The following is a 25,110-nucleotide window of genomic DNA, read 5'->3' on the forward strand; positions in this document are numbered from 1 at the left end:
CAACGTGGAGGAATTGCTCTCTAATATCCATAGTCCACAATTACTAAATATTCAAATCTAAGTAAGTCTATGAGGACCTCTATGTATTACTGAGATAATTGTGACGTAAATTATATATACTTATAATCCATACAACTGAATCGCTACTACAGAGCATGCCCTCCAGATTTACTGTTTTATCTTTTAAAAAGTATAAAATTGCAATATTTTTATACACTGACAACTAATGAGTATACAGGTGGACCCCCAAACAACAATCTTGATAAAATAACATCGTTGTTTTCAAAATAATCTTACTATCTCTGGAAAACTAAATTTCCTGAATATATAAACATTTTTCTTTTGTATATTTACGTAATTTGAAACTACATAGATAACTAAAGTGTTTGCATAGATATGTTGCTAGAATATTTGAGCTCGTAGTATATTTAAATATTTATGAACTATTGCAACATTAATGTAATACAATCTGTCCTTCATAATATGCTAATAGTATATCACCTTAGCTATCAGCTGCCCATTGATAATCACCAGTCCGAACTCCACAGGAACCAGTATAACGCCGGGTTTCTTACATCAATTACCCTGCAAAACAGTGTAAGAATTAGTTTTATAATAAATACTGTACTTTATATGTGTCCCTCCCATGATTGCTTAGCGTTGACAAATTTGCGATTAGATTAAAAAGACAGATATATTCATATGATTTCCGAATTATATTCTATAGAAAGTATTGTTTTAGGCTGAAAAAATAAAAAATGTCGAACACACGACCTAGTATCTCGTATTTCCCTCTCAACTGACAGCAATATATATCAATACTTTAGATTTGTAGTCATTAATTTGGAACTGTCACAGCAACCATCAGTTAAAAACCTATCCCTCCATGTGTCGGAGAATACTAATGTACTTGCAATGACGACCTTACAAATTACGATGATGAGAATAAAAGAAACATTTGGAATATTAGGACACTTCCTATTCATCTCCAGTTTAAACCTCTTCCATTCTGTAGCATGCAGAGCGCAATGATTAGCGTGGCGTGATCAGGGAATACCATTCATTTTTGGCTAAGCAAAAATCCTAGGAGGACTAATGAATTTACTGATGTAATCAGTAATTAGCTGTCGTTATTTTTGTTTTTTCTTCCACCAAAGTAGGGAGGAGTTAGGTCGAACTGTACTCTGGCAGATTCAACACAAGCGAACAGACTCATATGATGACATTAGATATTGGATCGATCGTCAGATCAGCAAAGCCAACAGATTTTATTGGCTTCATATGGCTCAGAGAATCTAACCTGAAAGTTTGATAAGAGAAGTGCTTACTTGTAATCAGGAACTGTACGAGTCGCTTAAAGCGAGAAATAAGAGACGTAGTCGTCTGCAATGGCGGAGTGTCCTGCGAAAAATGTCACCAAAGACAGTCAGGGTGAAGAGATGCAACTGACCAGCGGAACAATTCACACGAAGGGAAATGTCGTCATATTCGCAATGGATGGCAGTGAAATAGCAATAGACGCCCTTAAATGTGAGTATTTCATTACTATAGCAATACTCTATATCGAGAAAATAATGGTGAAACGTCTTTAAGTTTGTTGTTAAAAGTCATACCGCTAATCACCATTCATTTGAGGTGTCCTTGACAGGAAAATAAGGTTCTTTTTGAATCGCGAAAATAAGGTTCTTTTGAATCGCGAAAATAAGGTTCTTTTGAATCGCGAAAATAAGGAAACGTTTGCGAAAATTGTTTTGCTGATAAATACATATACAACAAAGCATGAACATGGAATTAAAAGTCGCGAAATATAAGTGAATTTACAGTATATTGAATCATAACTTGAAAGTTGTTCACTGGTGATATTACATGTACTTACTTAATATGTTAAAAACACTGAATTGAATATTTCAATTGATATAACCATGGGGATAAATGGGGGTTTTATGATATTTTTATGCATGCTTCTTTATGAACAATTCTTTATGCTCAATTGATAAGAGTAATATATTAAATTTGAAATGTGCATACCACAGTTATCAACATTGGCCATATCTAAAATTTAGATGCTATAGATGAAAACTGAGCTGATGAATTAGCTTCATTTTCTTATGTCTTATATTTCCTCTATGAAACAACTTTTTCCTCGTATAATTAAGTAATATGATATGAAATCATTTCAATTTTGTATATCGATTTACAGAATGTTACATCATCAGAAATTGTTTTAATCAAATATTTACCATATCATTGTGACATGCGATGCACAGAAAATGGGATTTGCATTCTGCTTCAGGCCGCGTAATATTTACAGTTTAATGGTATTTTGTGTGTATAGAAAAAAATATCATGAATGCATTTTTCTCGATTATTTTGCTACTTTAGACATGTTGCACTTGGAACAATGCGTTAAACTAAACATGTAAAAGCAATATGACTGTACGCGTGCGTGAAGTCAGATTACAGTAAAACTATTCAAGTTCGTGATAAATCTCTTCATGATACGCAGTACGTAATAAAACACAAAGTGAAACATTGGAAATAGTTTTGGTGTGTCAGACTAAAAGTAAGACGACGTTTAACGAATATTCAGATATACACAATTGCCTAAAGTGCTCGTTGAACATGTGGCAGCTGTTAATGTCAGCCATTGTATGAATAAAGGTCAAGTCTGTTAAAGTAGCTTGAGATACACGCAGCAGCACTGCATAGTGCCGGGTAAAGTTTTGCGTGCTCTTGAAAATTTTTCACAGAATCTTATAAAGAGAAGTTGGCATTTCTGCTGACAACTGTCTATCAAAATCCCCTGTATCGTGCCCAGAACATGCGAAAATAAGACTCGAAGGACATTAGATTTACCGGAAATTTCCCCCAGAGCCATCTATGTATGATCATAATGACATGCTCCACAAATCTGACATTACGGTTTCATTTGTTTTGTGTTATCTCTATTTGTGTTGCATAAATTCCATTTGCATGATTTATTTTTCTTAATTAATCTGCACTCCACATGCTTTCATGATCAGCGTTTCATTGTTTTACAAATATTTGAATTCTTTTCTTCCTTTCGTACATTATTTGACATTTCTTGTGTATTATTTTTACAGTAATATCTATGTAGACCGTGTAATGATTATGATATGAGGCACATTTTTGTAAAATCTGCATTAGCAGCCTTCTAGAATGGTTCTATGTAGATTAATAACACCATGTTTGTATCATAGATACTTGTCTGTACTTAAACTACACCTAACGTGATTGTAATCCGACAGATTGGATAACCAGCAAACTCACGGAAATCGCACTTTATGGGAAACCATTTGGATTATTCTTTCATTGACGATCTTCTTTAATGTTGTTTCTTTGTTCTTGTTTGTTTCTTTCATTTGTATTGAGTAATTGTATGTACCTATGACTGTAGTAATGTTTGTATATAAATGTGACTGAGCTAATGTCTGTATCTGTGACTGATCTAATGTATAAACCTGTGACTGAGCTAATGTCTGTATATACCTTTGACTGAGCTAATGTCTGTACCTGTGACTGAGCTAATGTTTGTATATATCTGTGACTGATCTAATGTTTGTATATACCTGTGACTGATCTAATGTTTGTATATACCTGTGACTGATCTAATGTTTGTATATACCTGTGACTGATCTAATGTTTGTATATACCTGTGACTGAGCTAATGTTTGTATATACCTGTGACTGAGCTAATGTCTGTACCTGTGACTGAGCTAATGTCTGTATATACCTGTGGCTGAGCTAATGTCTGTATATACCTGTGACTGATCTAATGTTTGTATATACCTGTGACTGAGCTAATGTCTGTATATACCTGTGACTGATCTAATGTCTGTATATACCTGTGACTGAGCTAATGTCTGTACCTGTGACTGATCTAATGTCTGTACCTGTGACTGAGCTAATGTCTTTACCTGTGATTGAGCTAATGTCTGTATATACCTGTGACTGAACTAATATTTGTATATACCTGTGGCTGAGCTAATGTTTGTATATATCCGTGACTGATCTAATGTTTGTATATACCTGTGACTGAGCTAATGTTTGTATATACCTGTGACTGAGCTAATGTCTGTATATACCTGTGACTGATCTAATGTAATGTCTGTACCTGTGATTGAGCTAATGTCTGTATATACCTGTGACTGATCTAATGTCTGTATATACCTGTGACTGATCTAATGTCTGTACCTGTGATTGAGCTAATGTCTGTACCTGTGACTGAGCTAATGTCTTTACCTGTGATTGAGCTAATGTCTGTATATACCTGTGACTGAACTAATATTTGTATATACCTGTGGCTGAGCTAATGTTTGTATATACCCGTGACTGATCTAATGTTTGTATATACCTGTGACTGAGCTAATGTTTGTATATACCTGTGACTGAGCTAATGTCTGTATATACCTGTGACTGATCTAATGTCTGTACCTGTGATTGAGCTAATGTCTGTACCTGTGACTGAGCTAATGTCTGTATATACCTGTGACTGATCTAATGTTTGTACCTGTGACTGAGCTAATGTTTGTATATACCCGTGACTGATCTAATGTTTGTATATACCTGTGACTGAGCTAATGTTTGTATATACCTGTGGCTGAGCTAATGTCTGTATATACCTGTGACTGAGCTAATGTCTGTACCTGTGACTGAGCTAATGTCTGTACCTGTGACTGAGCTAATGTCTGTATATACCTGTGGCTGAGCTAATGTCTGTATATACCTGTGACTGAGCTAATGTCTGTTTCTGTGACTGAGCTAATGTCTTTACCTGTGATTGAGCTAATGTCTGTATATACCTGTGGCTGATCTAATGTCTGTACCTGTGACTGAGCTAATGTTTGTATATACCTGTGACTGATCTAATGTCTGTACCTGTGACTGAGCTAATGGCTGTATATACCTGTGGCTGAGCTAATGTCTGTATATACCTGTGGCTGAGCTAATGTTTGTATATACCTGTGACTGAGCTAATGTTTGTATATACCTGTGACTGAGCTAATGTTTGTATATACCTGTGACTGAGCTAATGTCTGTATATATCTATGACTGATCTAATGTCTGTACCTGTGATTGAGCTAATGTCTGTACCTGTGACTGAGCTAATGTCTGTATATACCTGTGGCTGAGCTAATGTCTGTATATACCTGTGGCTGAGCTAATGTTTGTATATACCTGTGACTGAGCTAATGTTTGTATATACCTGTGACTGAGCTAATGTCTGTATATACCTGTGACTGAGCTAATGTTTGTATATACCTGTGACTGAGCTAATGTCTGTATATACCTGTGACTGAGTTAATGTCTGTACCTGTGACTGAGCTAATGTCTGTATATACCTGTGACTGAGCTACTGTCTGTACCTGTGATTCAGCTAATGTCTGTATATACCTGTGATTGAGCTAATGTTTGTATATACATGTGACTGATCTAATGTCTGTACCTGTGACTGAGCTAATGTCTGTACCTGTGACTGAGCTAATGTCTGTATATACCTGTGACTGAGCTAATGTCTGTATATACCTGTGACTGATCTAATGTTTGTATATACCTGTGACTGAGCTAATGTATGTACCTGTGACTGAGCTAATATCTGTACCTGTGACTGAGCTAATGTCTGTATATACCTGTGACTGAGCTAATGTCTGTATATACCTGTGACTGATCTAATGTTTGTATATACATGTGACTGAGATAATGTATGTACCTGTGACTGAGCTAATTTCTGTACCTGTGACTGAGCTAATGTCTGTATATACCTGTGACTGAGCTAATGTCTGTATATACCTGTGACTGATCTAATGTTTGTATATACCTGTGACTGAGATAATGTATGTACCTGTGACTGAGCTAATTTCTGTACCTGTGACTGAGCTAATGTCTGTACCTGTGACTGAGCTAATGTTTGAGCCCAGTGTTAATCGATACCTTTATCTCGTATTAAATATCAAGCGTCTTAAAAGCATTAAAATTGTAACGTAGAGATATGCATATGACTCAAGTACACTGTATATATCTTATATTACACGAGGAGATGCTTTGCCTTGAACCCCCTCCTCTCTCTGCAAGATGAGATGCTTTTGCCTTGAACCCCCTCCTCTCTCTGCAAGATGAGATGCTTTTGCCTTGAACCCCCTCCTCTCTCTGCAAGATGAGATGCTTTTGCCTTGAACCCCCTCCTCTCTCTGCAAGATGAGATGCTTTTGCCTTGAATCCCCTCCTCTCTCTGCACGAGGAGATGCTTAGCCTTGACCCCCGCTCCTCCCTCTACACAAGGTGATGCTTTTGCCTTGAACCCCCTCCTTTCTCTGGCCTGTATAAGTGTACTTGTCAAGTATTATGCTTTATGCGTATTAAAGACAAATTCGTATGTTTGCAAATGGACTATGACATTTTATGATTCTACTGAATGATAAGTGAATGGCGACTGAATGGTCAGTAAATGGCTACTGAATGATAAACCCATGTTTCAGGGGATATTCAGTAACTTTCAGTCACCGACAGGTTCTCTTCCGTCCGTTTTATTTTATTTGTATCGCATAAATTTTCATTTGTATCCCAAATTTTCCATGTCTATTCCATTACTTTCCGTGTAGACTGTAATATTGATCAAATTTTACATTTTCTCCTTTTTCTTGTGTAATATTATGAATAATCTTTACTTTCCTTATGGCCATTTATATTTCTTGACCTTTGGTTTGAATTCATCCTTGATTTTTTTTCCATCGCAATTTCATGTTTTGACAATCTTCGGTCATAGCAATTCTGAGATTACATACACGGTCTATATACTATTGTAGAAATAATGCAAACGGTCAAAGATGCACTATAGGAAAAAAGAATTCAAACATTAGGAAAGCAATGAAAAACTGATAAAAAGCACGTAGAATGCAGATTCATTAAGAAAAATTATACAAATGGAAATTTTGTGCAACACAGATCGAAACTACACAAAACAAATGATAACTTAATGTTACGTTAATGGGATCATTCAGATGGGCATACCACGCTGATCGTACACAGATGGAATTGCACGGGGACATTTCCGGTGTATTTATGTCCTTCCAGCCTTATTTGTCCATTTTTGAACATGCCTAGGGTACAGAAGGCTATAGTAGATTCACTCCGATAGAAGGAAAAAACGGAGATCTCGAACATTTAAACCGAACAGTGACTTCATAATTGTCCCTGAAATCCATCAGCTTCCATATACTCATTAATGCTAACGGCCTTGTTATATATTTGCACATGGTTATTTTATATTATCATTACATTTTTCATTGACCAGTCCCTAGAGCTCAGTGGTAGAACATTGACTCCGTAATCGGGACGTCGAGAGTTCGAGCTCCGCTCGTGCCCTGGCCGTGTCAAACCTAAGACGTAAACATAGGTAGTGATTGCTCCTTCGCCAAACGCCCGGTATTTAGAATTGAGAATCACAGGTCTTTCGAATATGACCTTAACATGAAGGTCCCGTGTCGTGGAAAGTGTTGACACGTTAAAGAACCCTCACTGCTACGGCCGTAAGCGCCAAACATAGGTCTAAATGTGGTGCTTTTCTGCTGGTGTCGTCTCAACATGAGTGAAAAACTCTCGATGGGACATAAAACAAACAACTAAACAACCATTTTTCGTTGTATGTCTTCCATACGGTGAGATGCAATAAATATATTGGAGTACACCACAGTGGGTACAAATGTTTATCACGATGTTCATCTGAATGAGGACCATAAGCTGTGAAATAATGATAATCTAATATCTGCAGCTTCTCGGGTCAGAAAAGGCTCCTATATGAATAAATGTAGTTATTTTTCCTTGTACTATTCAAATATGGAAATACTCGTCTTTAAAAGTTCGGAGTCATCCAACCGTCTCCTTATTTTCAAAAGCTATCAAAATCACGTTTTACAACAAAACAAATACATGTAAGTTATGTTGTATATATATATTTGGTAAATATACTTCACTGTCAACTGTCGATGTAGCTCAGTGATAGAGCGTTCGTTTCGTAACCAGGAGGTCGTGAGCTCTAGTCCCGGTCTTGCCATGGTTGCGTGAAACATAAGACGTTAAAATAGGTCGTGATTGCTCCTCGCCGAACGTTTGGCATTTAGAAGTAAGAATCACGTGTCTTTCGGATATGACCTTTAAAATGGAGGCGTTGGCACGATAAATAACCCTCACGACTATGACCCTGAGCGCAAATCATACATGTAGGTCTAAATTTGTGGTACTTCAATCAATCAATCAATCAATCCTTGTCAATTTAGAAATATTGTAAGTTACTTTTATATGCTGAACCTTTTAACTATGCACTTCTAAATGAAAAACCAAGATGTCAAAAATTTGGTTTTCATACTGAAAATGCTATTTCATATATACACATACTGATGCTATATTACATATCCACTTACTAATGGTATGTTACAAATATACCTACTGGTGCTATGTTATATATACACTTACTGATGTTATGTTATATATACACTTACTGATGTTATATTATATAGAGTTATTGATGTTATGTTACATATACACTTACTGATGTTATATTATATAGAGTTACTGATGATATATATACCCTTACTGATGCTATTATATATACACTTACTGAAGCTATGTTGTATATACACTTACTGATGTTATGTTATGTATACACTTACTGATGTTATGTTATGTATACACTTACTGATGTTATGTTATATATACACTTACTGATGTTATGTTGTATATACACTTACTGATGCTGTGTTATATATACACTTACTGATGCTGTGTTATATATACTCTTACTGATGTTATGGTATGTACACACTTACTGATGCTGTGTTATATATACACTTACTGATGCTATGTTATATAAACACTTACTGATGTTATATTATATAGAGTTACTGATGATATATATACCCTTACTGATGCTATTATATATACACTTACTGATGGTATGTTGTATATACACTTACTGATGTTATGTATGTATACACTTATTGATGTTATGTTATATATACACTTACTGATGCTGTGTTATATATACACTTACTGATGCTGTGTTATATATACACTTACTGATGCTATGTTATATATACACTTACTGATGCTATGTTATATATACACTTACTGATGCTATGTTATATATACACTTACTGATGCTATGTTATATATACACTTAGTGATGTTATGTTATATATACACTTACTGATGCTATGTTATATATAAACTTACTGATGCTATGTTATATATACACTTACTGATGCTGTGTTATATATACACTTACTGATGCTATGTTATATATACACTTACTGATGTTATGCTATATATACACTTACTGATGTTATATTATATATACACTTACTGATGCTATGTTATATATACACTTACTGATGTTATATTATATATACACTTACTGATGCTATGTTATATAAACACTTACTGATGTTATGTTATATATACACTTACTGATGCTATGTTATATATACACTTACTGATGCTATGTTATATATACACTTAGTGATGCTGTGTTATATATACACTTACTGATGTTATATTATGTATTCACTTACTGATGTTATGTTATGTATACACTTACTGATGCTATGTTATATATACACTTACTGATGTTATGTTATATATACACTTACTAATGCTGTGTTATATATACACTTACTGATGTTATGTTATATATACACTTACTAATGCTGTGTTATATATACACTTACTGATGTTATGTTATATATACACTTAGTGATGCTGTGTTATATATACACTTACTGATGTTATGTTATATATACACTTACTAATGCTGTGTTATATATACACTTACTGATGCTATGTTATATATACACTTACTGATGTTATGCTATATATACACTTACTGATGTTATATTATATATACACTTACTGATGCTATGTTATATATACACTTATTGATGTTATGTTATATATACACTTACTGATGTTATGTTATATATACACTTACTAATGCTATGTTATGTATACACTTACTGATGCTATGTTATGTATACACTTATTGATGTTATGTTATATATACAATTACTGATGCTATGTTATATATACACTTACTGATGCTATGTTATATATACACTTACTGGTGCTATGTTATGTATACACTTATTGATGTTATGTTATATATACACTTACTGATGCTATGTTATATATACACTTACTGATGCTATGTTATATATACACTTACTGATGTTATGTTATATATACACTTAATAATGCTGTGTTATATATACACTTACTGATGCTATGTTATATATACACTTACTGATGTTATGTTATATATACACTTACTGATGTTATGCTATATATACACTTACTAATGCTATGTTATGTATACACTTACTAATGCTATGTTATGTATACACTTACTAATGCTATGTTATGTATACACTTACTGATGCTATGTTATGTATACACTTATTGATGTTATGTTATATATACACTTACTGATGCTATGTTATATATACACTTACTGATGTTATGCTATATATACACTTACTGATGCTGTGTTATATATACACTTACTGATGCTGTGTTATATATACACTTACTGATGCTATGTTATATATACACTTACTGATGCTGTGTTATATATACACTTACTGATGTTGTGTTATATATACACTAACTGATGTTGTGTTATATATACACTTACTGATGTTGTGTTATATATACACTAACTGATGTTGTGTTATATATACACTAACTGATGCTATGTTATATATACACTAACTGATGTTATATTATGTATACACTTACTGATGCTATGTTATGTATACACTTACTGATGCTATGTTATATATACACTTACTGATGCTATGTTATATATACACTTACTGATGTTATATTATATATACACTTACTGATGCTATGTTATATATACACTTACTGATGTTGTGTTATATATACACTAACTGATGTTATATTATGTATACACTTACTGATGCTATGTTATGTATACACTTACTGATGCTATGTTATGTATACACTTACTGATGCTATGTTATATATACACTTACTGATGCTATGTTATATATACACTTACTGATGCTATGTTATATATACACTTACTGATGGTATGTTATATATACACTTACTGATGCTATGTTATATATACACTTACTGATGTTGTGTTATATTTACACTAACTGATGTTGTGTTATATATACACTAACTGATGCTATGTTATATATACACTAACTGATGTTATATTATGTATACACTTACTGATGCTATGTTGTATATACACTTACTGATGCTATGTTGTATATACACTTACTGATGCTATGTTATATATACACTTACTGATGCTATGTTATATATACACTTACTGATGCTATGTTATATATACACTTACTGATGTTATGTTATGTATACACTTACTGATATTATATTATATATACACTTACTGATGTTATATTATGTATACACTTACTGATGCTATGTTATATATACACTTACTGATGCTATGTTATATATACACTTACTGATGCTATGTTATGTATACACTTACTGATGCTATGTTATGTATACACTTACTGATGCTATGTTATATATACACTTACTGATGTTATATTATGTATACACTTACTGATGTTATGTTATATATACACTTACTGATGTTATATTATATATACACTTACTGATGTTATGTTATGTATACACTTACTGATGCTATGTTATGTATACACTTACTGATGTTATGTTATATATACACTTACTGATGCTATGTTATGTATACACTTACTGATGCTGTGTTATATATACACTTACTGATGTTATGTTATGTATACACTTACTGATGTTATGTTATATATACAATTACTGATGCTATGTTATATATACACTTACTGATGCTATGTTATGTATACACTTACTGATGTTATATTATATATACACTTACTGATGCTGTGTTATATATACACTTACTGATGTTGTGTTATATATACACTAACTGATGTTATATTATGTATACACTTACTGATGCTATGTTATGTATACACTTACTGATGCTATGTTATGTATACACTTACTGATGCTATGTTATATATACACTTACTGATGCTATGTTATATATACACTTACTGATGCTATGTTATATATACACGTACTGATGTTATACTATATATACACTTACTGATGCTATGTTATATATACACTTACTAATGCTATGTTATATATACACTTACTGATGCTGTGTTATATATACACTTACTGATGCTATGTTATATATACACTTACTGATGTTATGTTATATATACACTTACTGATGCTATGTTATATATACACTTACTGATGCTATGTTATATATACACTTACTGATGCTGTGTTATATATACACTTACTGATGTTATGTTATATATACACTTACTGATGCTGTGTTATATATACACTTACTGATGCTATGTTATATATACACTTACTGATGTTATGTTATATATACACTTACTGATGCTATGTTATATATACACTTACTGATGTTATGTTATATATACACTTACTGATGCTATGTTATGTATACACTTACTGATGTTATGTTATATATACACTTACTGATGCTATGTTATATATACACTTACTGATGTTATGTTATATATACACTTACTGATGCTATGTTATGTATACACTTACTGATGTTATGTTATATATACACTTACTGATGCTATGTTATATATACACTTACTGATGTTATGTTATATATACACTTACTGATGCTATGTTATATATACACTTACTGATGCTGTGTTATATATACACTTACTGATGTTATATTATATATACACTTACTGATGCTATGTTATATATACACTTACTGATGTTATGTTATATATACACTTACTGATGCTATGTTATATATACACTTACTGATGCTATGTTATATATAGACTTACTGATGTTATGTTATATATACACTTACTGATGTTATGTTATATATACACTTACTGATGCTATGTTATATATACACTTACTGATGTTATGTTATATATACACTTACTGATGTTATGTTATATATACACTTACTGATGCTATGTTATATATACACTTACTGATATTATATTATGTACACACTTACTGATGCTGTGTTATATATACACTTACTGATGCTATGTTATATATACACTTACTGATGCTATGTTATACAGTACAGCCAACGCGGATCCCTTATTTACCGCGTCACCGCGACGGAAAGTTAATCCTTTCCGCATAACACCGTCGCTGTTTTGCATAGCGGGGCTTCGCGGGACCATGTTTACACCGCGGCGGAGTTAAGTACCTGTATTTGCACAGTTGATAACAGGTCTGTATCTTGTCCCCAATGACAGTTACTTCCAATGGATAGAATCAATTGAAAAGTACAATTTAAATCTTATTCATGTATGTTTGTGAGTTAAAATTTTCGCAGTATTTCAGAACGAATATATACGTGCATTATCCGTATAATCGACATTGTGAAACATAATTTACTTCAGAGATTTTGGTTTCGTATTGTCAGTGATGATCACGGGAAAGTTAATCGGTATTTATAAACATCGTTTTAATAGAAATTAATTTGAAACTAGAGTTTAGAAAATATTAGATAACATGTCGAAGAGACCTATACCTTGACAGTTCTGTCTTTCCTGTCAGATTGGGGCTTACAGTGTAGTTTTCTAGTCAGCTGAGATTAAACATGTAAATTGCACGTGCATGGACAAGTATCTTTCTTCTGCATACATTTCATTTAATTGAATTTCAAAATAAAAAAAAAATAAAAGAAATGATTGCATCGATTTTAGGAAAAATCAGTATTTCATATTACAGTATTTAATGAATGTGTTAATGGTAAAAATAAATCTAAAACCCAATTCTGAAACTTATTATAATAGATGTTTCCTTGATGATCATTGCGCGAAAAGTCATGATAAGATCAAATAAAAATACTTCTATTTGTAAAATAATACTTGGGCATTGGAATTCATGTATGATCATGTTTTATTCGTTGGAAAGCGAAACCATGGTGAATACATTAAACTGGGACTAAAATTGATGGAACATGTGTCTTTGTTTGATACATACATATATATATATATATATATATATATATATATATATATATATATTGAGTATTGAAATTTTAAAATAAGATCATTGATCTTAACAAAAACTCGGTCTTCAATAAATTATAATACATGTGTACATGTATTTGATGAATTGAGAAAGTCGTTTGTAAAATGAAACGTAAATTTTTAAATTCTACTTGAATCTTCCCGTTTTTGTTTAGAACATTCATCTTGCATATCGGATTATTTGTTGGAAGATGTACGTTTTAGTGATAAATTTAATGTTAAAATTTTCTTAGTCATCTTCTTATGTTGTAAATAGTGTGGATCTATGGTTGCGAAATACTTCCTGTCTAACCGAGGATCCGAGTTTTGAAATACTCGTGCATGGGTTTTACGAGGAAAAGTCCCTTTGAAGCAGTATGGCTTCTCTGTGAACATCACCCAAAATGTGGTCAGATTAAGGTTGGAGACACCCCCCTTTCATTATCATTGTAAGAATATTGAAAGTTAAGCTTAACACAATCTTGTTACATATCCTTTTATTTGTTAGAAATGGCAAATACATACACTGTAGCTTTTTCTTTTATTTATGCAAATACGATAATATTTGATGAATTAATGAATTCACTTGCGAAAAAAACCTAAATATTCAATTTACATTCATTACGCATATCATTTCATTCGTTGGAAATTGTACATCTCACTGTTACATGTAAATGTATTCTAATAAAATGTTAGATTTTAACTGTGTCTGTGACTGACTTTCCTTGTCTCGCTAATCTGTTGTGCAGTGTGATCTTGAGCTTGCGTAATACTACTTCTTGTTTACCTGTGTGTCCGAGTTTTTGGGAGTTGAACTATGTTCAATCTCCCTGGGTCATCACGCACTTTTCTGCGCAGTAATTTGTATTGATTTGTATAGTGGTCGTCAGTGGGGGTTCTGTGTCAGCTGATTTACTCCTAGGTAAATCAACATAAACTTTTATAAACATCCGCCATTAAATAATCCATGTAACTTTTCTGAATTAATCTAATTTTGATAATTGACATGTAAATAAATGCAATGATATTGTATTCAAATCAATTTGAATACAAGATTTCGATCAAATTGATACTAATAGACATAGAAAAATAAAAGATAAGGTTGAAAATTGTCGTTTGTAGCGCAGCGTCACCTATAAACATTGATAGGGAAACGAACGACAACTGCACACAAGCCCTATTGACACCGTGGCGCGAAATATCGAATATGGTGCGAAACCTCAGAAAATTTACAAGAAATAACTCTACAACATTGTGTATGTGTATATATTTGGGATTTTTTTTAATGTGATATAAAAGATGCTTGATGTTACATGTAGATTGAATTAAAACACGTCATTCCCAGTCAACAACTTTCGATTGGGATCGGAATACGAAATAAAATTTCTTATATCCGGTGGCAAAGTGAAACTGCTTCATGCTTCAAGTTATTGAATTACGTAGTAATTGCACGTTACACATTAGAGAACTGTTCCTTTTAATAAAGAAAGTCACAAAATAGATACAAAATGAGTGTACCTTATTCATTACTGTTACCGAGCTTTCGTCGACTATAATCTCGAAATGGCGTGTTTCGCTGCGCTTGATGACGGTAAGGTCCACATTTTCTACGTGAGTAGTGTGATATTTGTTTATGAATTTTTTGCGCATACATGGTATGTCTCGACTAGGAATAATGGAAACTTTCTCACCTATGTATGTAAAGACATATTAATCTCTATTTTTAAAAATGTAGAACACTTTTATCAAATGACAATGTTTGAAAACGCTTAGAGCTCCGATGTCAGAATTTCCTTTTCCAAGACATCAATATGTCAAATTCATTATCCTTTTTTAATAGTATGTACCATATTTTGTACCAGTTATCCATTTTGAATCCCCTATTACAATGGGATTTTGCTGCACTCTCTAATGTTTGAGTGGATGTCATGAGTGTGTGTCAAACAGAAATTTTAAGAGCATGGGATAAGGTGCTGCCATGTATTACTTCACTATCAAAGTTTAACCCAGTTGCCACAATGTTGAATTTATGCTGCAAAAAGGATTGGAAATTGCTCTGGTCAAAACACATTGTTTATTTGTCTACTGATGAAAGAGACATGAGGATTCTCCCTCACAAACTGAAAAAAAAAATAGTTATGGATCTTGTACATGTATAGTTTATTAATCACTATAGATTTCCAGCATCACAAGTCTGATTCCACTATATGCTTTCCATACTGTCAGGTTCATTCACCCCCTGTTTGAGCCACAGTATAATATCCCAAATACCTTGGCAATAAATAACATTATTTGACTAGTGTTTCATTTTTAGCGGAGTTGCGATGAAGTCGAACTCGGCTTATGATCTGATGAAGTGCCTTTGGGCGGGCAGGCGGGCACGCATCCACATTTCATTTCCGCACCATAGCTCTTGAGCAAATTATATGATCTCATTCAAACTTAGATGGATTGTCACCCTCAGTAAGATGAGGAAGTCTATCGATTCTGGGGTCACTAGGTCAAAGGTCAAGGTCACTGGCTATAAATAGACTGAAATTTGGAGAAAATTTTGTTTTTGGCACTATAATGTTTTAACAAATTATAGGATCTCAATTAAACTTAGATGGATTATCGCCCTTGATGAGACAAAGAAGCCTATTGACTTTGGTCAAGGGTTAAAGGTCAAGGTCACAAAGGATTTAAGTCGGCTGAAATTTATGTACGCAAAATTTTGCTCCCTGCTTGATAATTCTTGAAAACTTTTCTGCCGGTTCCCTCTATGCCCATTCCTTGCGCAACTCAGCTTGCGCATTTCCGATGCCCGACAATTTTTAATTTTTTTGCATTTCATTTATTTTGAGTTATTATACAATTATTTTCCATTCCATTGATCCTCTACAGGACTGTAGTATACTCAGGTGACAGTTTAGCATATTGGACTACCTTTTCAAGTAATGAATCTCCTTAGAATTAGCTATAACTAGGATTAAACTTGAATGTATATATACAGGGGAAAAACTTCTTCATAAATGCAAGGCATTGATAACCATATTGATTTGAATGTTTGGGCCATAATATGTGGTCACATTTTTCATGAGAATATAAAGGGGTGAAATTCTAGAAAACAACAACACGACTTCAGTTACTCGAGGATCGTTGTGGTCCATGGGCCTTCCATTATCCATGTTTGCTGTTGTAACGCTTTGAAAAACAACAACAGTTGATTTGTATCTAAAATCATGATAATATTCAGTCATTTATTCCCCTCCCCTTCCAGTGCTGTCTGTTCTAACTGAATTTCCACAATGTTCAACTCCCACGAGTACTTTAAGTACTTTGATTACATACTATCACAGTTTTGAAGACAGTCCCTTTGCAAACATGCAGACTCTCTCTCTCTCTCTCTCTCTCTCTCTCTCTCTCTCTCTCTCTCTCTCTGGATGGATGGGTGGATGTACCCGAGCATCCCAGTCGTTAAGGTCTTGAAATTCAATTAGCACAACAAATAAATTCTACTTTTTTGGCATAAACTTATGTAAAGAGTTGCTTATCAAAATGTAGAAGCTACCATATTGACAACCACGTGGTAGGCATCGTCTTTTTAGCATAGGTGTTATTTACCTGGAGTTCCCAAGGTGGGGTGGGTGCTAATCTTTATACACAAGTAGTGTCATTTACTGAAATACACAGGAAATTGGGGTCGAGGGGGGGACCTCTAATTAGGCCGGGATTTTGTAGCAATAGATAATCAAAATCAATGTTGAGATAGCAACCTAATTCAAACACACAACGAAATTAATACATGTTGATTTTAATTTCATTCAAATTAATACTTTTATTGACTTTTTTGAAAATAAGTTATATTGGAATCAAATATTCAGGGCTGAAATATGTCTAATCAAATTCTGCGACATAATTACATGACATCGTACCATTTGTACGCAAATATTCAAAATATCTCTCCCCTCCCCCCCCTTCCTGACTATTGACTGGATATTCGGTTTTAAAATCTCATGTAAAATGTTTCACTCAGTGCATATCAAATGTTTGTTTTGGAAGGTCCACTCCGACTGCCCGTGGGCTGCATTAGGATAAGTACTACATGGATACATTTAATTATTTTGTAATCTATCTATCTATCTATCTATCTATCTACTTATCTGTATGGAATATTGATAGAAATGCGTATTTATAAGGATGTCATATTAGACTATAAAAATCATCTATGATCTTGTATAGAAATAAATATTGATTCTACATGACTAATCGACTCTTAACTCTTTCAAATTCAAGAATTTTTTTTTCGTGAAATTAGTTAATTATTTGAATACTTCTGGGGTATTGGGTTTTTCAAAGTTTATTCTCATAAATAGCTTGCTGGTGGACCGTCGACGAAAAGGAAATAAAAAAACCCACATAAACCTAAATATTTCATAAACGTGCAGTATTACTAGTAATCAAAATGTATTGTAAAGGTGAAGAATCTGAATCGGAATCGTGTTTCTTTAACATCTGTTCAAAAATCATTAACTTCTATTCGCGAACTTATTTTGCTGCAGATGTCATATTTCTCTTGGGACATTGCCCTATCAAGCCTAGCAACTTGAATGTCGTCTTCCTAAATAGGAAATAAACCGATTATCAATTTGTTGATGGGACTACCGTTGGATGTAGCACAGTAAAGTGCAAAATTACATGTAGGTTCAAATACATAGTATGCCCAAGGCTTTGAGAACTGCATATAAAAGAAACATTGTCTTATGATGCTTTAAAGTACATGCATTGATACCCCCCCCCCCCCAAAAAAAGAGAAAAACACTGCTTGTTCCAAGACGCTACACTCACGTCATTTTGCGATGATACAACTCATAGTTATGTCCCCTGCATACCACCAGAGCCGCGTTATTTTCGTCGCTTTTATTCGAGGTTTGTAGCTATAAACAGGTTTTCAACCAATAGAGTTACCTCTCCAATAGAGTTACCTCTCCAATAGAGTTACCTCTTATTTTAAAGGGAAATAAACTTATTTAATATATGCTATGTGTAAATGTGTCTATCTAACTCATATTGTGTTCATTCTGTGTTTATGTCAATAATATATTGAACAGGGTATGCTGCTAAATGCCACCGTCCTGAAGACGTTGTTATCCTTGTTTACGCCGTAGAGATGAGTGAAATCTTCACATCCGCCCAATGGCTGCAAAGTAAGGATGCTAGACATAGTTTCCCATCATCTCGGCTGAGATTCGGCTTGACTGAATATTTGGACTGACGCCTTCACCGAATCTCTGAGCAGTCTTTCATAATTCATGTATAAACTTTCAGTTTCGGCCGGTTCTAGCAATTAATGTGCACTTGGATGACACTGCTGTTCGCTTCAGATAAGTAATTTGACTATTGAACTAACGCTCTATCACTATTGATTTTGCATTGCTTACCATCTAGGTATGAACATCCCAGTATGAAAATAGGCACTAAATTTTCCGTTCATGGCACAATATTTTATCTCCTGAAATTGAAGTGTTCGTATAGTCTGTTTAATCTAGTTACTAATACATTGTATCTCCACATACCTACTTTTATATTTCTAATTTAATAAACAAACTATAGGAACTCCTCAGTTTCAGGAGATAAAATATTGCGCCATGGATGTCATCATTTGAACGGAAACTTTAGTGATAGTTTATTACTTAGAAGGTAAGTAATGCAGCATTAATAGTGATACACATTTGTTTTACTAGTCAACTAACTTATTTGAAGCGAACAGCAGTGTCACCTAAGTGCACATCAGTTGCTAGAACCGATCGAAACTGAATGTAAATTTCCAGACATGAGTTATGAAGGACTGTTCCGAAATTCGGTGAAGGCGTCAGTCAAATATTCAGCCGAGACTAAGTTTCCCAATAACTAGCATATACACATGAAAAAAGGTATTTCAACAACAAATTAAGCTACTCCTTTATACAATTTTTGAAAACAGCAATAATTTTGAATTCAGGAATGAAATTCAGTTTGTACTTTTTATACAAGATATCTGTATTCAATTGTCTATTGTCCACTCTGTTGCCCGAGAATTTTCTTACACATCGAAATTATAGGTCCTTTGAAAGTTTCAAATGCAATCTAATGGCAGATTATTGGAATGAGGGAAGCAGGTAAGCTATCGAGATCAATTGGCAATTCAAGTGGGTCATCACTATTCAACCATTTGCAGAATTGTCAGAAAGTGCAAGTTAACAAATACATTCAACGATCTTGCTGCGAGATCTAGATCACTCCGTTATTAAAACATCTGTTTGGAAGGGCAATGCACTCTGAATGATAGTTAGACCAAAGTAACTCAGTTTTAAATAGGGAATGGTCGCCACATCTTTTGCTTATAACGAGAACAATGCGGAATCGACTTAAGTCATTCAAACGAGGAAAACCTTTCTCAATAACGAATTGTCACATAACTTATATCAATATATAAAAAATTTCCCCAGGAACAAAGCTATACTGAAATGATAGTTATACGTGTGATAAAAGCAGAGAACATTGGCATTTTTTGGGGGGGTCAAAAAGTTTTTGTACGTAGAACTACCATTTTAGAGATTTCTTCATGGGAAAAGTCTTCAAATGTTGATATGAAATATGTAACAATTCGTTATTGATAAAGATGATACTTACTCGTTTGAATTTTCCCTTGTGTTGACTTTTGTCGAAATTTTTGTTTAATTGATCATGTCAAAGTCACGTGATTCGCCACCTTGATTATACTTATTAACTAATAGGCTATTATGACGTATCATTTGTTCATGACGATCATGTTATTCTTGGGATGATTTGAATTTCATCATATTGGTATGCAGTTAAAAATCTCCAATATGTCTTGGTAAACTATGCAATCATGAAATTATTCGTGCAGTTTCCAATCACTTATGAAACGTAGAAAAGATAGATATCATCATGTTAGAAGTCGGCGTGATTGATTGGGCTTAATCCCGCAAGTGATGTGGGGATCGTGAATAAATAATTGCCGATTGGAATGACTGATAATGTGAATGAGAGGTGGTCATTTGATGCATTAGAAGTGATTGCTTATCACCGCTTGGGAATTACAAACCGTTTTACGTCACACAAAGGATTTATTTGTCTTTGATATCTCTGTTTACCAAAATTTAAGTTAGAATAGAACTTAATGAAGTTGTGATTAAATATTACTTCTTCGATGTGTGACCATTAAAAAATAAAGTTCGCGTTTTGTGGATATTGCAGGATAATCTCCGAGGTCGAGAAATGTTGTTTTGAAATATAAAGCCGAGGCTTTTATATTTCAAACACCATTTTGAGACCGAGGACGATATCCTGCATCATCCACGAAAACAAGAACTTAATTTCTATTCTACAATCGCTCAGAAATATACAGCGATTCGTTTACTTTTACTATATTTAGCTACGAGTTATGTCACTTCCTGACGTCATAACAGTTTCCAAAACAGATAGGCCAAAATGTATTTTGCTAACGAAAAAGGTGAGAAATATGGTGCACTAGTTCTATTTTGAAATAATTTAATTTTACTTCTAACACGCAATTTGATTGGCTGAAAACACTGAAAGTTTTTAGTTTATATTGTATAATGTAACTTGGTATGAAGACACGCCTCCTTGACAACCCCAAAACGGCACTACTTTTTTTTTTGTAGCACCGTTAATTTGTAGTCCTTCTATGAAAGAGAAAATCAACAGAACAAACCGTGCAGAATGAAATACTTTTTTTCTCTCGACGTTCGACAAGGCGTACATATTTATTTTTTTACTTATAATTACACAAAATATTAACGGTAAAAACTTGTTGGATACTAATTCTGATACAACATCATTAATTTTGCAAAATAATGATATAATAAGTACTTGCAACTTTGCTGTTTCATTATGAGATATATTTTCACTTGGAGGATTGCTTGGTCCCCCTATCAAAGTATATAATGCGTCATGTATTACAAAATGTACATATACTAGATGACGTGACGTCAAGTCAAATCGATGACATGTGGATCGCATTTTGTGAATTGTTTACATTTTTCTGTGTCGGATTCAATACGCGACAATGCTGCATATGTAATGGTAATGGTAAGTTTTAATTTAGTTTAAAACTTACATAATGTAAAGAAACGGCAATTCATGTAGCATTTTCTGATGCATGACGTATTTTGAGTGATGTCAGGTTTAGATTTATAAAAAAAAGAATAAACAACTCTCTGGTACTTTCTGTTGGAGCGTCTCAACACTTGATCTTGCGCTGCGCAGTAAACATTAAGCCTACATATGTAGTGTACACATGCAAGGTGAAGATAACGAACAGTGATCAATCTCATAACTCCTATGAGCAATACAAAATAGATAGTTGGGCAAACACGGTCCCCTGGACACACCAGAGGTGGGATCATGTGCCTAGGAGGAGTAAGCACCCCCTGTTGACCGGTCACACCCGCCGTGCAGCCCTATATCCTGATCAGGTAAACGGAGTTATCCGCAGTCAAAAGCAGTGTGCCAAGAACGGCTTAACAATCGGTATGAAACACGTCCGACAGCATTTGACCCAATGCGAGGTGGTATTGACGAACTAGATCGTTATAACGACCATAGAATTTGCGAAATGCTGACTTCAATCGAAACTGTTGAAACCCTGTACCATCAACTTGTTTGTCTGTAGCTTACCTCGATTTAAAAACTGACTATACGTAGAACAAGCTCTTGCATATCAAATCAGTTGAGATATATAAACACCATATGCAGGTGATAATGGAATATTGCTACATAAATATGGGAAGTTGACGATGGAGAAGCTGAAATCATCCCGTTTGTCATACAGTTGAGTTGTCAGTTTGCCGTTAATGTCTACTTTCATTAAAATATCTAAGTGTGAAGCAGAAGTGGACAACTCTGTGGTGTCCTTTATTTCGAGCTCACAGGGATATATCAAATCGACATATGAATGAAAGTTATTATTGTTAATAGACAAAATGTATCTTCTATTATCAGGATTCGTTGAAAACATCGCCTTGCGTTTTCAAATTATTTGAATAATAATGTACATGCTCCGGTTATACATAGAACCAAGATGGCGATTTTCTCGTTCGACGCTTCTTCAGTCTGTTGCTAAGTGACACCTTGCGCAGTGGAAGTGATTTCTATTTCTCAGATATTGTTTACTTTTTTGTATAAATGAAGACTTGGACAGTGTAGTTTTGTCTTTCTACATCAAATTATAAGGAATGAAGCTAATTTTGTCCTATGTTATACGATCTAATGTAACTTGGTGCAGTTTTCGCTTCTTATAATCCACTTCGCGGATTATGAAGCGTAAATTGTACCAAGTTACATTAGATGCATGATTGTTTACTTGTGTATCAATCTCGGAATGCAAATTGATTCATATTGAATGACAAATATTCTTCAGTCATTTCTGCAGCATATATTACTTTGAATGATTAGTTATCGACGTTATTGTTGTAATAGCAATGCACGAAGTGTAGGTGACATGTGTATCAACATTCTCATCATCTGTTATCACGTATGAAAGTGTATCGCAGAATAATGACCTCAGCATTCCTTTAATCTTTGCACTAACCATGGTAGAATACTATATAATCGGAATGTTGATGTACAGTTGATTTTTATACATTAAAATCATCGTATGAATATTTTATCTGACTCGTGATGGATTCAACAATGATTAGGAACATGGTAAAAATAAAATGGAAGTTTGTCACCAAAATTAATTAGTTTTAAAAAGGGTGAAACTTACTATTTGCACTTTAATATGATGACGTATATGTTGACCTAAATACTTCCTGTGCCTAAGTTAAAGTTTGTGCTTTTGAACTTGCAATAACGGTGATTAATTTGAAATAAAATGAATTGTCTAAATTTAAGCACCCAACACAGAGGACATTGACGCTTTCCAAACAATATTCCGTCACCAGATAGAAAAGATACAGAGAAAACTTCAAACATTTGCGAAAATTTTAAGACAACTAGGAGTAAGTTGTTTTCTAATCATTTTATTGTGTACATTTTGTAATAATAATATTATGGTATGTGTACAGTAAGTACAGATAACGATTTGGAATATCTATTTCATGGCCGTTTAATAATGATTTATTCTCACAGATCAATGGGAGTGTCAGAAGCACACATGCCCCGAAGCCCGGCGAAGGAATAATCAATGTAGCAAAGGAGGTGGATGCTACAATGATAGTGACTGGGAGTCGGGGACACGGGAAAATCCGCAGGACACTTCTAGGTAGTGTCAGTGATTACCTGATTCACCACGCCGACATTCCAGTACTAGTGTGTCGTCATCAATCCTTTAACTGACGTCATATGACACCATTGCATAATTCCCGTACTAGAGTGTCGTCATCAGTCCTTTAACTGACGTCATCTGATACCATGCCGACATTCTTGCACTACTATTTTGTTATAAGTCATAAGGGTGACTTTACTGATATACAGAATAGGCAAAATTGTTTTGAAAATATTAATTCTGAAATCGAGCTAGTTTGGTGACGAATTAATTATTCACCGCAAGACACAAGATCAATGCGTTTCATAAACTGGTTCCCCGCTGATTGCATGAGAGAAGCGAGATCAACAGGGTACCAGTTTATGCGTTTCAATACTAAAGCTGTAACTGTTTTTTATAATTCTGTTGTTTATCTTAATTCATTTAATCATCAACATAGATAAAGTGCTACAGCAAATAATATTTATTGATTTATTTTAGATGCATGTCATGTTTACAATTACAGTTTTCTTATGCTAAAAGTGTATACTTTCTATCAAGGTGACTTGTCCTGGTCCAAGGCACCCCCATACAACAGCTGGATAATGCCATATCATCAAGTACATTTTCACACACAAAAACCCCACATGTTTTTGTTGTTGTATTACTGTGAAATAATTACATTTCGTGGGGACTCAATTTTCGTGGATACCCCTATCCCAC

The 25,110-nt window shown here is 33.8% G+C and overlaps 1 protein-coding gene across 1 annotated transcript; it reads left to right on the forward strand.

Moving 5' to 3' along the window:
• Window positions 1–667: 667 nt before the first annotated feature.
• LOC125654867 (universal stress protein Sll1388-like) lies at window positions 668–24,868 on the forward strand. Its single transcript, XM_048884973.2, has 4 exons — window positions 668–1,530; window positions 19,226–19,321; window positions 24,036–24,142; window positions 24,273–24,868. Exons 1-4 carry the CDS (start codon window positions 1,389–1,391, stop codon window positions 24,477–24,479), a joined length of 552 nt encoding a protein of 183 aa, XP_048740930.2. The 5' UTR covers window positions 668–1,388; the 3' UTR covers window positions 24,480–24,868.
• The last annotated feature ends 242 nt before the right edge of the window (window positions 24,869–25,110 follow it).

This window comes from Ostrea edulis, chromosome 7 (assembly GCF_947568905.1).
Source record: "Ostrea edulis chromosome 7, xbOstEdul1.1, whole genome shotgun sequence".
Lineage (NCBI taxonomy): Eukaryota > Metazoa > Mollusca > Bivalvia > Ostreida > Ostreidae > Ostrea > Ostrea edulis.

What these genes read in the sequence shown, in the direction of transcription:
- LOC125654867 (XM_048884973.2), top strand. Translation starts at nt 1,389, where the DNA reads ATGGCGGAGTGTCCTGCGAAAAATGTCACCAAAGACAGTCAGGGTGAA. An exon ending in ATCCGCCCAATGGCTGCAAA is followed by an intron (nt 19,322 to 24,035) that starts GTAAGGATGCTA and finishes TCTAAATTTAAG; the next exon opens with CACCCAACACAGAGGACATT. An exon ending in AAATTTTAAGACAACTAGGA is followed by an intron (nt 24,143 to 24,272) that starts GTAAGTTGTTTT and finishes TTATTCTCACAG; the next exon opens with ATCAATGGGAGTGTCAGAAG.